Here is a 16,237-nt window from a genome sequence, read left to right on the forward strand (position 1 = left end):
GTCCCCATAACAGAGACATCCACAGTGCTCCCATAACAGTGACATCCACAGCGCCCCCATAATTGTGACATCCACAGTGCCCCCATAACAGTGACATCCACAGTGCCCCCATAACAGAGACATCCACAGTGCTCCCATAACAGTAACATCCACAGTGCCCCCATAACAGCGACATTCACAGGGCCCCCATAACAGTAACATCCACAGTTCCCCCATAACAGCGACATTCACAGGGCCCCCATAACTGTGACATCCACAGCCCCCATAACAGTGACATCCACAGTTCCCCCATAACAGAGACATTCACAGGGCCCCCATAACTGTGACATCCCCAGTATAGTCATCAGCCTCTGTGTGCTTTCATTGTGCTGGGTATGAGTCGGGCTTCACACAGAAGCCTGTACACTGAATAGATGGCCGGCGGTCCTGGTGCATGCGCTGTAGTGTGCAGGCGTCAGGACCAGGGAAGGCCGACAGGAGGCAGTGTCGTCAGTGATATTGCGCCGTCTGCTGCAGAAAGGAAAAATAGAACACGATAATGAATGCGGAAGACCAGAAAATGCTGAAGGATCGGTCACCTAACGTGAAGAGGATCCTGGCAACACTGCTGGTGGGGGGGGGAAGGGGGGGGCGTAAGTATGGCTGCCATGGGTGGATTAAGTGCATAATAGGCCCGGGGCTGTCTACCCAACTTGGGCCCCTCCCTCTATTTTAGTTTAGTTTTTTTTCTGTATGAAGAAGCTGCAGTGCTTCGTGAGCTCCACAGTCTCTTCCTAGGCCATATGACATCCATCACGTGGTCTAGGTGCAGCTCTGTCCCATCTGAGTGATTGGGGCTGAGCTGTAATACCAAGCGCAGGGCTATCAAATGGACAGCGCTGTGCTTGGTAAGGAGTGAAGAGGCTGCGGCGCTCACTGGGATATCGGGGTCTCTTTAACCACCTCAGCTCCCCTAGCTTAAACCCCCTTAATGACCAGACCACTTTTTACACTTCTGCACTACACTACTTTCACCGTTTATTGCTCGGTCATACAACTTACCACCCAAATGAATTTTACCTCCTTTTCTTCTCACTAATACAGCTTTCATTTGGTGGTATTTCATTGCTGCTGACATTTTTACTTTTTTTGATATTAATCGAAATTGACGGAAATTTTTACCAAAAAATTACATTTTTCACTTTCTGTTGTAAAATTTTTCAAATAAAACTACATTTCTATATGCATTTTTCTCTAAATTTATTGTTCTACATGTCTTTGATAAAAAAAAAAATGCAATAAGTTTATATTTATTGGTTTGGGTAAAAGTTATAGCGTTTACAAACTATGGTGCAAAAATGTGAATTTACGCACTTTGACTTTCTGAGCACCTGTCATTTTTCCTGAGGTTCTACAATGCCCAGACAGTAGAAACACCCCACAAATGACCCCATTTCGGAAAGTAGACACCCTAAGGTATTCGCTGATGGGCATAGTGAGTTCATGGAAGTTTTTATTTTTTGTCACAATTGCAGACAAGAAAAGGCATTTTCTATATAGTTCTGGCAATGTGCGGATCCGCAAAATGCGGAAAGCACATTGCCGGTGTCCGTGTTTTGCGGATCCGCGGATCCTCCATTGATTCTCTCCACAGGTTAGAATTTTGAAGGTAGGGCTGGAGAACCCCCTTTAAGTCTGGTTACAAAGAACATTAAGCAATTCATCATTCTGACAGTATGTCCCCCTTGGGCCCGCTTCAGGGGTTCACTACATGAAAAAGAACACATAGTACAAGGACCTGTGGTCCTAGAATTGATCCATCAATTCTTGGGCCGTACCTCACGCGTTGTAACAGCACTCTACAATGACACCTTATCCGACCACAGTGCAACATACACTCACCTAAAGAATTATTAGGAACACCTGTTCTATTTCTCATTAATGCAATTATCTAGTCAACCAATCACATGGCAGTTGCTTCGATGCATTTAGGGCTGTGCTCCTGGTCCAGACAATCTCCTGAACTCCAAACTGAATGTCAGAATGGGAAAGAAAGGTGGTTTAAGCAATTTTGAGCGTGGCATGGTTGTTGGTGCCAGACGGGCCGGTCTGAGTATTTCACAATCTGCTCAGTTACTGGGATTTTCACGCACAACCATTTCTAGGGTTTACAAAGAATGGTGTGAAAAGGGAAAAACATCCAGTATGCGGCAGTCCTGTGGGCAAAAATGCCTTGTGGATGCTAGAGGTCAGAGGAGAATGGGCCGACTGATTCAAGCTGATAGAAGAGCAACGTTGGCTGAAATAACCACTCGTTACAACCGAGGTATGCAGCAAAGCATTTGTGAAGCCACAACACGCACAACCTTGAGGCGGATGGGCTACAACAGCAGAAGACCCCACCGGGTACCACTCATCTCCACTACAAATAGGAGAAAGAGGCTACAATTTGCACGAGCTCACCAAAATTGGACTGTTGAAGACTGGAAAAATGTTGCCTGGTCTGATGAGTCTCGATTTCTGTTGAGACATTCAAATGGTAGAGTCCGAATTTGGCGTAAACAGAATGAGAACATGTATCCATCCTCTGATGGCTACTTCCAGCAGGATAATGCACCATGTCACAAAGCTCGAATCATTTCAAATTGGTTTCTTGAACATGACAATGAGTTCACTGTACTAAAATGGCCCCACAGTCACCAGATCTCAACCCAATAGAGCATCTTTGGGATGTGGTGGAACGGGAGCTTCGTGCCCTGGATGTGCATCCCTCAAATCTCCATCAACTGCAAGATGCTATCCTATCAATATGGGCCAACATTTCTAAAGAATGCTATCAGCACCTTGTGGAATCAATGCCACGTAGAATTAAGGCAGTTCTGAAGACAAAAGGGGGTCCAACACCGTATTAGTATCGTGTTCCTAATAATTCTTTAGGTGAGTGTATATCGTTTGGCCATGCTTCATGCCCCCCTCCCCCCCGCTTTCTCTTTCCTCCTCTCCCCCACACCCGCCCGTCATTATGTTATGTTTTACAGTGTTTAATGGGAATGATATATTTGTGACTCATAACGGTACACAAAAGTCGTAAAAGCGTAATACAGAATCAGAGGGGGTTTCCCTCCTCGCTTCTGTAGTTCTGATATTATGCTTGTTATGTATATGGTTCTCTCCTTCCACCTCCTTCCTAATGAGGTCCATCTCAACACGATGTACTGTTACCTGATGAACCAATGTACGTTATGTGATTTATTCTCTTTCTGTATTTTTTGAAAATCAATAAAAAGAATTTAAAAAAGAAAAAAAAAAAGATCTCATTATTCTTGTAAATAAATGGGATTTGTTTTCAGATAAGGTGGTCGGTATACATGGACCATATCCTTCTAAGGTGATAGATCTTATCTGTAGGTGGGGGGGCGAAAAAAGAAAACGGAAAAATGGAAAACTGCCCGATTTAAAAAAAATATAGAAAACTATAAAGCTCATAAAAGATAATAACGGGTAGCATGCGGAATGTACCTACTCTTTTTCCAGGGTGTGGATCTTCCCCCTTATTACACTGTACCCCTTCATATATGACAGTGCTACGTTACTGAGGCTAGTTTAACATCTGTGGCAGAGATCCAGCGAAGGACAGTCCACTGGAATTCTTCGGCACCAGCCCGCCGGGCTCCATTGACTATGGCTGGTCCCGGCAGAGATTCGTCCACTATCCGGCAAAAATGCCAGGAATCGGCTTGCATTGTTTTTGTCTGGCCAATTCCCAGCATTTTCTGCCGGGACACAGATGTAAAAGTAGCCTTCACCCCACCTTGAATGGCATGCGTAGTGTCTTTAAAAATGGTGCTCACTTGCACGTGCAGTGGGCGCCATAGCCAGCGGATCTCTGCGGTTTCAAACAGCAGAGGCCCGCAGCTAATGCCCACGACCGTCCATAATGCCGATCGCGGCCATTAAAGCCTTAGATGCTGTTTTTAAGTGTGATCACGGCATCTAAATTCTGTGCGGTGATCGAGGATGCCGCTCAATGATTCTAATATGCATAGTCTCTCAACCTGTGGCCCTCCAGCTGTTGCAAAACTAAGACTCCCAGCATGCCTGGACAGCCTACAGATATCAGGCAGTGTTTGGGAGATGTCATTTTACAGCAGCTGGAGGTCCGCAGGTTGGGCATCCCTGCTCTAGGGAGACTCCGTGTATTACATCTACACTTCCTATCTTGGCCAGCAGGAAGCAGCCAACATAAGGGATCAGCAAGTGGAGATTTTACTAAACTCGTATGGGAGCAGAAGTAACAACCTTATATAAAGGAAATAGTGGAAACGGTGGCCTCCTAGAGGGGCTACAAAAATATTTGTAAATGTAAAAAAATTAAAATAAAATATAAAAATGTAAATCAGCCCCCTTTCTTTAGAATACAACAATAAATACAAAAATTATGAAATAATATAAATATACAAATTATCATCTCACCCACAAGTACGACCTCGGTGCCATGTGTGGATGATGCAATGTTATTCCTTAGTTTTGTTCCTACTCTGCAGCAGTATTGCTTGATGTCCTCTGATGTCACTCCCTTTATTCTTAATGACAGATCCTGAGGAAAAGCCACCACCGACCATCGTTCTCCAGGATTTACTGTGATCGGCTGATTCCATATAATAGTATTCTCAGCACACACATCGCTGCTTCCAACATGCCAGGAGACAAGCGCTATCAAAGAAGGATCCTTATAGTGAACGAGGCAGGGTATAGTGATATCTTCTCCGAGTATAGCAGGAACCAAATCCGTCTGTTCTACTGAGAACTCATCTGTAAGAAATAAGAAGGAGAACAATGTCATATACACAGCGATACAGACAGAAGGGAGCTATGAGTCTGCCCCTCCTCCTGCAGGGCGATACAGACAGAAGGAGCTATGAGTCTGCTCCTCCTCCTGCAGGGTGATACATATAGAAGGAGCTATGAGTCTGCCCCTCCTCCTGCAGGGTGATACATATAGAAGGAGCTATGAGTCTGCCCCTCCTCCTGCAGGGTGATACATATAGAAGGAGCTATGAGTCTGCTCCTCCTCCTGCAGGGCGATACAGACAGAAGGAGCTATGAGTCTGCTCCTCCTCCTGCAGGGTGATACATATAGAAGGAGCTATGAGTCTGCCCCTCCTCCTGCAGGGTGATACATATAGAAGGAGCTATGAGTCTGCCCCTCCTCCTGCAGGGTGATACATATAGAAGGAGCTATGAGTCTGCCCCTCCTCCTGCAGGGTGATACATATAGAAGGAGCTATGAGTCTGCCCCTCCTCCTGCAGGGCGATACAGACAGAAGGAGCTATGAGTCTGCTCCTCCTCCTGCAGGGTGATACATATAGAAGGAGCTATGAGTCTGCCCCTCCTCCTGCAGGGTGATACATATAGAAGGAGCTATGAGTCTGCCCCTCCTCCTGCAGGGTGATACATATAGAAGGAGCTATGAGTCTGCCCCTCCTCCTGCAGGGTGATACATATAGAAGGAGCTATGAGTCTGCCCCTCCTCCTGCAGGGCGATACAGACAGAAGGAGCTATGAGTCTGCTCCTCCTCCTGCAGGGTGATACATATAGAAGGAGCTATGAGTCTGCCCCTCCTCCTGCAGGGTGATACATATAGAAGGAGCTATGAGTCTGCCCCTCCTCCTGCAGGGTGATACATATAGAAGGAGCTATGAGTCTGCCCCTCCTCCTGCAGGGTGATACATATAGAAGGAGCTATGAGTCTGCCCCTCCTCCTGCAGGGCGATACAGACAGAAGGAGCTATGAGTCTGCTCCTCCTCCTGCAGGGTGATACATATAGAAGGAGCTATGAGTCTGCTCCTCCTCCTGCAGGGCGATACAGACAGAAGGAGCTATGAGTCTGCTCCTCCTCCTGCAGGGTGATACATATAGAAGGAGCTATGAGTCTGCCCCTCCTCCTGCAGGGTGATACATATAGAAGGAGCTATGAGTCTGCCCCTCCTCCTGCAGGGTGATACATATAGAAGGAGCTATGAGTCTGCCCCTCCTCCTGCAGGGTGATACATATAGAAGGAGCTATGAGTCTGCCCCTCCTCCTGCAGGGCGATACAGACAGAAGGAGCTATGAGTCTGCTCCTCCTCCTGCAGGGTGATACATATAGAAGGAGCTATGAGTCTGCCCCTCCTCCTGCAGGGTGATACATATAGAAGGAGCTATGAGTCTGCCCCTCCTCCTGCAGGGTGATACATATAGAAGGAGCTATGAGTCTGCCCCTCCTCCTGCAGGGTGATACATATAGAAGGAGCTATGAGTCTGCCCCTCCTCCTGCAGGGCGATACAGACAGAAGGAGCTATGAGTCTGCTCCTCCTCCTGCAGGGTGATACATATAGAAGGAGCTATGAGTCTGCCCCTCCTCCTGCAGGGTGATACATATAGAAGGAGCTATGAGTCTGCCCCTCCTCCTGCAGGGTGATACATATAGAAGGAGCTATGAGTCTGCTCCTCCTCCTGCAGGGTGATACATATAGAAGGAGCTATGAGTCTGCTCCTCCTCCTGCAGGGTGATACATATAGAAGGAGCTATGAGTCTGCTCCTCCTCCTGCAGGGTGATACATATAGAAGAAGCTATGAGTCTGCCCCTCCTCCTGCAGGGCGATACAGACAGAAGGGAGCTATGAGTCTGCCCCTCCTCCTGCAGGGTGATACATATAGAAGGAGCTATGAGTCTGCTCCTCCTCCTGCAGGGTGATACATATAGAAGGAGCTATGAGTCTGCCCCTCCTCCTGCAGGGTGATACATATAGAAGGAGCTATGAGTCTGCCCCTCCTCCTGCAGGGTGATACATATAGAAGGAGCTATGAGTCTGCCCCTCCTCCTGCAGGGTGATGCATATAGAAGGAGCTATGAGTCTGCCCCTCCTCCTGTAGGGTGATACATATAGAAGGAGCTATGAGTCTGCTCCTCCTCCTGCAGGGTGACACATATAGAAGGAGCTATGAGTCTGCTCCTCCTCCTGCAGGGTGATACATATAGAAGGAGCTATGAGTCTGCCCCTCCTCCTGCAGGGTGATACAAATAGAAGGAGCTATGAGTCTGCTCCTCCTCCTGCAGGGTGATACATATAGAAGGAGCTATGAGTCTGCTCCTCCTCCTGCAGGGTGATACATATAGAAGGAGCTATGAGTCTGCCCCTCCTCCTGCAGGGTGATACATATAGAAGGAGCTATGAGTCTGCTCCTCCTCCTGCAGGGTGATACATATAGAAGGAGCTATGAGTCTGCCCCTCCTCCTGCAGGGTGATACATATAGAAGGAGTTATGAGTCTGCCCCTCCTCCTACAGGGTGATACATATAGAAGGAGCTATGAGTCTGCCCCTCCTCCTGCAGGGTGATACATATAGAAGGAGCTATGAGTCTGCTCCTCCTCCTGCAGGGTGATACATATAGAAGGAGCTAAGAGTCTGCCCCTCCTCCTGCAGGGTGATACATATAGAAGGAGCTATGAGTCTGCCCCTCCTCCTGCAGGGTGATACATATAGAAGGAGCTATGAGTCTGCCCCTCCTCCTGCAGGGCGATACAGACAGAAGGGAGCTATGAGTCTGCTCCTCCTCCTGCAGGGTGATACATATAGAAGGAGCTATGAGTCTGCTCCTCCTCCTGCAGGGTGATACATATAGAAGGAGCTATGAGTCTGCCCCTCCTCCTGCAGGGTGATACATATAGAAGGAGCTATGAGTCTGCCCCTCCTCCTGCAGGGTGATACATATAGAAGGAGCTATGAGTCTGCTCCTCCTCCTGCAGGGTGATACATATAGAAGGAGCTATGAGTCTGCCCCTCCTCCTGCAGGGTGATACATATAGAAGGAGCTATGAGTCTGCCCCTCCTCCTGCAGGGTGATACATATAGAAGGAGTTATGAGTCTGCCCCTCCTCCTACAGGGTGATACATATAGAAGGAGCTATGAGTCTGCCCCTCCTCCTGCAGGGTGATACATATAGAAGGAGCTATGAGTCTGCTCCTCCTCCTGCAGGGTGATACATATAGAAGGAGCTAAGAGTCTGCCCCTCCTCCTGCAGGGTGATACGTATAGAAGGGAGCTATGAGTCTGCCCCTCCTCCTGCAGGGTGATACATATAGAAGGAGCTATGAGTCTGCTCCTCCTCCTGCAGGGTGATACATATAGAAGGAGCTATGAGTCTGCTCCTCCTCCTGCAGGGTGATACATATAGAAGGAGCTATGAGTCTGCTCCTCCTCCTGCAGGGTCATACATATAGAAGGAGCTATGAGTCTGCTATTCCTCCTGCAGGGTGATACATATAGAAGGAGCTATGAGTCTGCTCCTCCTCCTGCAGGGTGATACATATAGAAGGAGCTATGAGTCTGCTCCTCCTCCTGCAGGGTGATACATATAGAAGGAGCTATGAGTCTGCCCCTCCTCCTGCAGGGTCATACATATAGAAGGAGCTATGAGTCTGCTCCTCCTCCTGCAGGGTGATACATATAGAAGGAGCTATGAGTCTGCCCCTCCCCCTGCAGGGTGATACATATAGAAGGAGTTATGAGTCTGCCCCTCCTCCTGCAGGGTGATACATATAGAAGGAGCTATGAGTCTGCCCCTCCTCCTGCAGGGTTATACATATAGAAGGAGCTATGAGTCTGCCCCTCCCCCTGCAGGGTGATACATATAGAAGGAGCTATGAGTCTGCTCCTCCTCCTGCAGGGTGATACATATAGAAGGAGCTATGAGTCTGCCCCTCCTCCTGATGGGTGATACATATAGAAGGAGTTATGAGTCTGCTCCTCCTCCTGCAGGGTGATACATATAGAAGGAGCTATGAGTCTGCCCCTCCTCCTGCAGGGTGATACATATAGAAGGAGCTATGAGTCTGCCCCTCCTCCTGCAGGGTGATACATATAGAAGGAGCTATGAGTCTGCTCCTCCTCCTGCAGGGTGATACATATAGAAGGAGCTATGAGTCTGCTCCTCCTCCTGCAGGGTGATACATATAGAAGGAGCTATGAGTCTGCCCCTCCTCCTGCAGGGTGATACATATAGAAGGAGCTATGAGTCTGCCCCTCCTCCTGCAGGGTGATACATATAGAAGGAGCTATGAGTCTGCCCCTCCTCCTGCAGGGTGATACATATAGAAGGAGCTATGAGTCTGCCCCTCCTCCTACAGGGTGATACATATAGAAGGAGCTATGAGTCTGCCCCTCCTCCTGCAGGGTGATACATATAGAAGGAGCTATGAGTCTGCCCCTCCTCCTGCAGGGTGATACATATAGAAGGAGCTATGAGTCTGCTCCTCCTCCTGCAGGGTGATACATATATAAGGAGCTATGAGTCTGCTCCTCCTCCTGCAGGGTGATACGTATAGAAGGAGCTATGAGTCTGCCCCTCCCCCTGCAGGGTGATACATACAGAAGGAGCTATGAGTCTGCTCCTCCTCCTGCAGAGTGATACATATAGAAGGAGCTATGAGTCTGCTCCTCCTCCTGCAGGGTGATACATATAGAAGGAGCTATGAGTCTGCTCCTCCTCCTGCAGGGTGATACATATAGAAGGAGCTATAAGTCTGCTCCTCCTCCTGCAGGGTGATACATACAGAAGGAGCTATGAGTCTGCTCCTCCTCCTGCAGAGTGATACATATAGAAGGAGCTATGAGTCTGCTCCTCCTCCTGCAGGGTGATACATATAGAAGGAGCTATGAGTCTGCTCCTCCTCCTGCAGGGTGATACATATAGAAGGAGCTATGAGTCGGCCCCTCCTCCTGCAGGGTGATACATACAGAAGGAGCTATGAGTCTGCTCATCCTCCTGCAGGGTGATACATATAGAAGGAGCTATGAGTCTGCCCCTCCTCCTGCAGGGTGATACATATAGAAGGAGCTATGAGTCTACTCCTCCTCCTGCAGGGTGATACATATAGAAGGAGCTATGAGTCTGCCCCTCCCCCTGCAGGGTGATACATATAGAAGGAGCTATGAGTCTGCTCCTCCTCCTGCAGGGTGATACATATAGAAGGAGCTATGAGTCTGCTCCTCCTCCTGCAGGGTGATACATATAGAAGGAGCTATGAGTCTGCTCCTCCTCCTGCAGGGTGATACATATAGAAGGAGCTATGAGTCTGCTCCTCCTCCTGCAGGGTGATACATATAGAAGGAGCTATGAGTCTGCCCCTCCTCCTGCAGGGTGATACATATAGAAGGAGCTATGAGTCTGCCCCTCCTCCTGCAGGGTGATACATATAGAAGGAGCTATGAGTCTGCTCCTCCTCCAGCAGGGTGATACATATAGAAGGAGCTATGAGTCTGCCCCTCCTCCTGCAGGGTGATACATATAGAAGGAGCTATGAGTCTGCCCCTCCTCCTGCAGGGTGATACATATAGAAGGAGCTATGAGTCTGCCCCTCCTCCTGCAGGGTGATACATATAGAAGGAGCTATGAGTCTGCCCCTCCTCCTGCAGGGTGATACATATAGAAGGAGCTATGAGTCTGCCCCTCCTCCTGCAGGGTGATACATATAGAAGGAGCTATGAGTCTGCCCCTCCTCCTGCAGGGTGATACATACAGAAGGAGCTATGAGTCTGCCCCTCCTCCTGCAGGGTGATACATATAGAAGGAGCTATGAGTCTGCCCCTCCTCCTACAGGGTGATACATATAGAAGGAGCTATGAGTCTGCCCCTCATCCTGCAGGGTGATACATATAGAAGGAGCTATGAGTCTGCTCCTCCTCCTGCAGGGTGATACATATAGAAGGAGCTATGAGTCTGCCCCTCCTCCTGCAGGGTGATACATATAGAAGGAGCTATGAGTCTGCTCCTCCCCCTGCAGGGTGATACATATAGAAGGAGCTATGAGTCTGCCCCTCCTCCTGCAGGGTGATACATATAGAAGGAGCTATGAGTCTGCCCCTCCTCCTGCAGGGTGATACATATAGAAGGAGCTATGAGTCTGCTCCTCCTCCTGCAGGGTGATACATATAGAAGGAGCTATGAGTCTGCCCCTCCTCCTGCAGGGTGATACATATAGAAGGAGCTATGAGTCTGCCCCTCCTCCTGCAGGGTGATACATATAGAAGGAGCTATGAGTCTGCTCCTCCTCCTGCAGGGTGATACATATAGAAGGAGCTATGAGTCTGCTCCTCCTCCTGCAGGGTGATACATATAGAAGGAGCTATGAGTCTGCCCCTCCTCCTGCAGGGTGATACATATAGAAGGAGCTATGAGTCTGCTCCTCTTCCTGCAGGGTGATACATATAGAAGGAGCTATGAGTCTGCCCCTCCTCCTGCAGGGTGATACATATAGAAGGAGCTATGAGTCTGCCCCTCCTCCTGCAGGGTGATACATATAGAAGGAGCTATGAGTCTGCTCCTCCTCCTGCAGGGTGATACATATAGAAGGAGCTATGAGTCGGCCCCTCCTCCTGCAGGGTGATACATACAGAAGGAGCTATGAGTCTGCCCCTCCTCCTACAGGGTGATACATATAGAAGGAGCTATGAGTCTGCTCCTCCTCCTGCAGGGTGATACATATAGAAGGAGCTATGAGTCTGCTCCTCCTCCTGCAGGGTGATACATATAGAAGGAGCTATGAGTCTGCCCCTCCTCCTGCAGGGCGATACATATAGAAGGAGCTATGAGTCTGCTCCTCCTCCTGCAGGGTGATACATATAGAAGGAGCTATGAGTCTGCTCCTCCTCCTGCAGGGTGATACATATAGAAGGAGCTATGAGTCTGCTCCTCCTCCTGCAGGGTGATACATATAGAAGGAGCTATGAGTCTGCCCCTCCTCCTGCAGGGTGATACATATAGAAGGAGCTATGAGTCTGCTCCTCCTCCTGCAGGGTGATACATATAGAAGGAGCGATGAGTATGCCCCTCCTCCTGCAGGGTGATACATATAGAAGGAGCTATGAGTCTGCTCCTCCTCCTGCAGGGTGATACATATAGAAGGAGCTATGAGTATGCCCCTCCTCCTGCAGGGTGATACATATAGAAGGAGATATGAGTCTGCCCCTCCTCCTGCAGGGCGATACATATAGAAGGAGCTATGAGTCTGCTCCTCCTCCTACAGGGTGATACATATAGAAGGAGCTATGAGTCTGCTCCTCCTCCTGCAGGGTGATACATATAGAAGGAGCTATGAGTCTGCCCCTCCTCCTGCAGGGCGATACAGACAGAAGGAGCTATGAGTCTGCTCCTCCTCCTGCAGGGTGATACATATAGAAGGAGCTATGAGTCTGCCCCTCCTCCTGCAGGGTGATACATATAGAAGGAGCTATGAGTCTGCCCCTCCTCCTGCAGGGTGATACATATAGAAGGAGCTATGAGTCTGCTCCTCCTCCTGCAGGGTGATACATATAGAAGAAGCTATGAGTCTGCCCCTCCTCCTGCAGGGCGATACAGACAGAAGGGAGCTATGAGTCTGCCCCTCCTCCTGCAGGGTGATACATATAGAAGGAGCTATGAGTCTGCTCCTCCTCCTGCAGGGTGATACATATAGAAGGAGCTATGAGTCTGCCCCTCCTCCTGCAGGGTGATACATATAGAAGGAGCTATGAGTCTGTCCCTCCTCCTGCAGGGTGATACATATAGAAGGAGCTATGAGTCTGCCCCTCCTCCTGCAGGGTGATACATATAGAAGGAGCTATGAGTCTGCCCCTCCTCCTGTAGGGTGATACATATAGAAGGAGCTATGAGTCTGCCCCTCCTCCTGCAGGGTGATACATATAGAAGGAGCTATGAGTCTGCTCCTCCTCCTGCAGGGTTATACATATAGAAGGAGCTATGAGTCTGCCCCTCCTCCTGCAGGGTTATACATATAGAAGGAGCTATGAGTATGCTCCTCCTCCTGCAGGGTGATACATATAGAAGGAGCTATGAGTCTGCTCCTCCTCCTGCAGGGTGATACATATAGAAGGAGCTATGAGTCTGCCCCTCCTCCTGCAGGGTGATACATATAGAAGGAGCTATGAGTCTGCTCCTCCTCCTGCAGGGTGATACATATAGAAGGAGCTATGAGTCTGCCCCTCCTCCTGCAGGGTGATATATATAGAAGGAGCTATGAGTCTGCTCCTCCTCCTGCAGGGTGATACATATAGAAGGAGCTATGAGTCTGCTCCTCCTCCTGCAGGGTGATACATATAGAAGGAGCTATGAGTCTGCTCCTCCTCCTGCAGGGTGATACATATAGAAGGAGCTATGAGTCTGCCCCTCCTCCTGCAGGGTGATACATATAGAAGGAGCTATGAGTCTGCCCCTCCTCCTGCAGGGTGATACATATAGAAGGAGCTATGAGTCTGCTCCTCCTCCTGCAGGGTGATACATATAGAAGAAGCTATGAGTCTGCCCCTCCTCCTGCAGGGCGATACAGACAGAAGGGAGCTATGAGTCTGCCCCTCCTCCTGCAGGGTGATACATATAGAAGGAGCTATGAGTCTGCTCCTCCTCCTGCAGGGTGATACATATAGAAGGAGCTATGAGTCTGCCCCTCCTCCTGCAGGGTGATACATATAGAAGGAGCTATGAGTCTGTCCCTCCTCCTGCAGGGTGATACATATAGAAGGAGCTATGAGTCTGCCCCTCCTCCTGCAGGGTGATACATATAGAAGGAGCTATGAGTCTGCCCCTCCTCCTGTAGGGTGATACATATAGAAGGAGCTATGAGTCTGCCCCTCCTCCTGCAGGGTGATACATATAGAAGGAGCTATGAGTCTGCTCCTCCTCCTGCAGGGTTATACATATAGAAGGAGCTATGAGTCTGCCCCTCCTCCTGCAGGGTTATACATATAGAAGGAGCTATGAGTATGCTCCTCCTCCTGCAGGGTGATACATATAGAAGGAGCTATGAGTCTGCTCCTCCTCCTGCAGGGTGATACATATAGAAGGAGCTATGAGTCTGCCCCTCCTCCTGCAGGGTGATACATATAGAAGGAGCTATGAGTCTGCTCCTCCTCCTGCAGGGTGATACATATAGAAGGAGCTATGAGTCTGCCCCTCCTCCTGCAGGGTGATATATATAGAAGGAGCTATGAGTCTGCTCCTCCTCCTGCAGGGTGATACATATAGAAGGAGCTATGAGTCTGCTCCTCCTCCTGCAGGGTGATACATATAGAAGGAGCTATGAGTCTGCTCCTCCTCCTGCAGGGTGATACATATAGAAGGAGCTATGAGTCTGCCCCTCCTCCTGCAGGGTGATACATATAGAAGGAGCTATGAGTCTGCCCCTCCTCCTGCAGGGTGATACATATAGAAGGAGTTATGAGTCTGCCCCTCCTCCTACAGGGTGATACATATAGAAGGAGCTATGAGTCTGCCCCTCCTCCTGCAGGGTGATACATATAGAAGGAGCTATGAGTCTGCCCCTCCTCCTGCAGGGTGATACATATAGAAGGAGCTAAGAGTCTGCCCCTCCTCCTGCAGGGTGATACATATAGAAGGAGCTATGAGTCTGCCCCTCCTCCTGCAGGGCGATACAGACAGAAGGGAGCTATGAGTCTGCTCCTCCTCCTGCAGGGTGATACATATAGAAGGAGCTATGAGTCTGCTCCTCCTCCTGCAGGGTGATACATATAGAAGGAGCTATGAGTCTGCCCCTCCTCCTGCAGGGTGATACATATAGAAGGAGCTATGAGTCTGCCCCTCCTCCTGCAGGGTGATACATATAGAAGGAGCTATGAGTCTGCTCCTCCTCCTGCAGGGTGATACATATAGAAGGAGCTATGAGTCTGCCCCTCCTCCTGCAGGGTGATACATATAGAAGGAGCTATGAGTCTGCCCCTCCTCCTGCAGGGTGATACATATAGAAGGAGTTATGAGTCTGCCCCTCCTCCTACAGGGTGATACATATAGAAGGAGCTATGAGTCTGCCCCTCCTCCTGCAGGGTGATACATATAGAAGGAGCTATGAGTCTGCTCCTCCTCCTGCAGGGTGATACATATAGAAGGAGCTAAGAGTCTGCCCCTCCTCCTGCAGGGTGATACGTATAGAAGGGAGCTATGAGTCTGCTTCTCCTCCTGCAGGGTGATACATATAGAAGGAGCTATGAGTCTGCTCCTCCTCCTGCAGGGTGATACATATAGAAGGAGCTATGAGTCTGCTCCTCCTCCTGCAGGGTGATACATATAGAAGGAGCTATGAGTCTGCCCCTCCCCCTGCAGGGTGATACATATAGAAGGAGTTATGAGTCTGCTCCTCCTCCTGCAGGGTGATACATATAGAAGGAGCTATGAGTCTGCCCCTCCCCCTGCAGGGTGATACATATAGAAGGAGCTATGAGTCTGCCCCTCCTCCTGCAGGGTGATACATATAGAAGGAGCTATGAGTCTGCCCCTCCTCCTGATGGGTGATACATATAGAAGGAGTTATGAGTCTGCTCCTCCTCCTGCAGGGTGATACATATAGAAGGAGCTATGAGTCTGCCCCTCCTCCTGATGGGTGATACATATAGAAGGAGTTATGAGTCTGCTCCTCCTCCTGCAGGGTGATACATATAGAAGGAGCTATGAGTCTGCCCCTCCTCCTGCAGGGTGATACATATAGAAGGAGCTATGAGTCTGCCCCTCCTCCTGCAGGGTGATACATATAGAAGGAGCTATGAGTCTGCCCCTCCTCCTGCAGGGTGATACATATAGAAGGGAGCTATGAGTCTGCTCCTCCTCCTGCAGGGTGATACATACAGAAGGAGCTATGAGTCTGCTCCTCCTCCTGCAGGGTGATACATATAGAAGGGAGCTATGAGTCTGCTCCTCCTCCTGCAGGGTGATACATATAGAAGGGAGCTATGAGTCTGCTCCTCCTCCTGCAGGGTGATACATATAGAAGGAGCTATGAGTCTGCTCCTCCTCCTGCAGGGTGATACATATAGAAGGGAGCTATGAGTCTGCTCCTCCTCCTGCAGGGTGATACATATAGAAGGAGCTATGAGTCTGCTCCTCCTCCTGCAGGGTGATACATATAGAAGGAGCTATGAGTCTGCCCCTCCTCCTGCAGGGTGATACATATAGAAGGAGCTATGAGTCTGCCCCTCCTCCTGCAGGGTGATACATATAGAAGGAGCTATGAGTCTGCCCCTCCTCCTGCAGGGTGATACATATAGAAGGAGCTATGAGTCTGCCCCTCCTCCTGCAGGGTGATACATATAGAAGGAGCTATGAGTCTGCCCCTCCTCCTACAGGGTGATACATATAGAAGGAGCTATGAGTCTGCCCCTCCTCCTGCAGGGTGATACATATAGAAGGAGCTATGAGTCTCCCCC

At 49.4% G+C, this 16,237-nt stretch overlaps 1 protein-coding gene across 2 annotated transcripts in view; it reads right to left on the reverse strand.

Annotated features, from left to right (window-relative positions):
• LOC120986554 overlaps positions 1 to 16,237 on the reverse strand; it is a 149,337-nt gene that overhangs the window by 80,208 nt on the left and 52,892 nt on the right. For both annotated transcript variants that reach the window (XM_040415194.1, XM_040415193.1), the window contains exon 3: positions 4,453 to 4,791. In XM_040415194.1, coding sequence (XP_040271128.1) covers positions 4,453 to 4,791 — 339 coding nt within the window. The remainder of the gene's footprint in view (positions 1 to 4,452; positions 4,792 to 16,237) is intronic.

Source organism: Bufo bufo, chromosome 1 (genome assembly GCF_905171765.1).
Source record: "Bufo bufo chromosome 1, aBufBuf1.1, whole genome shotgun sequence".
In the NCBI taxonomy this organism is placed as follows: domain Eukaryota; kingdom Metazoa; phylum Chordata; class Amphibia; order Anura; family Bufonidae; genus Bufo; species Bufo bufo.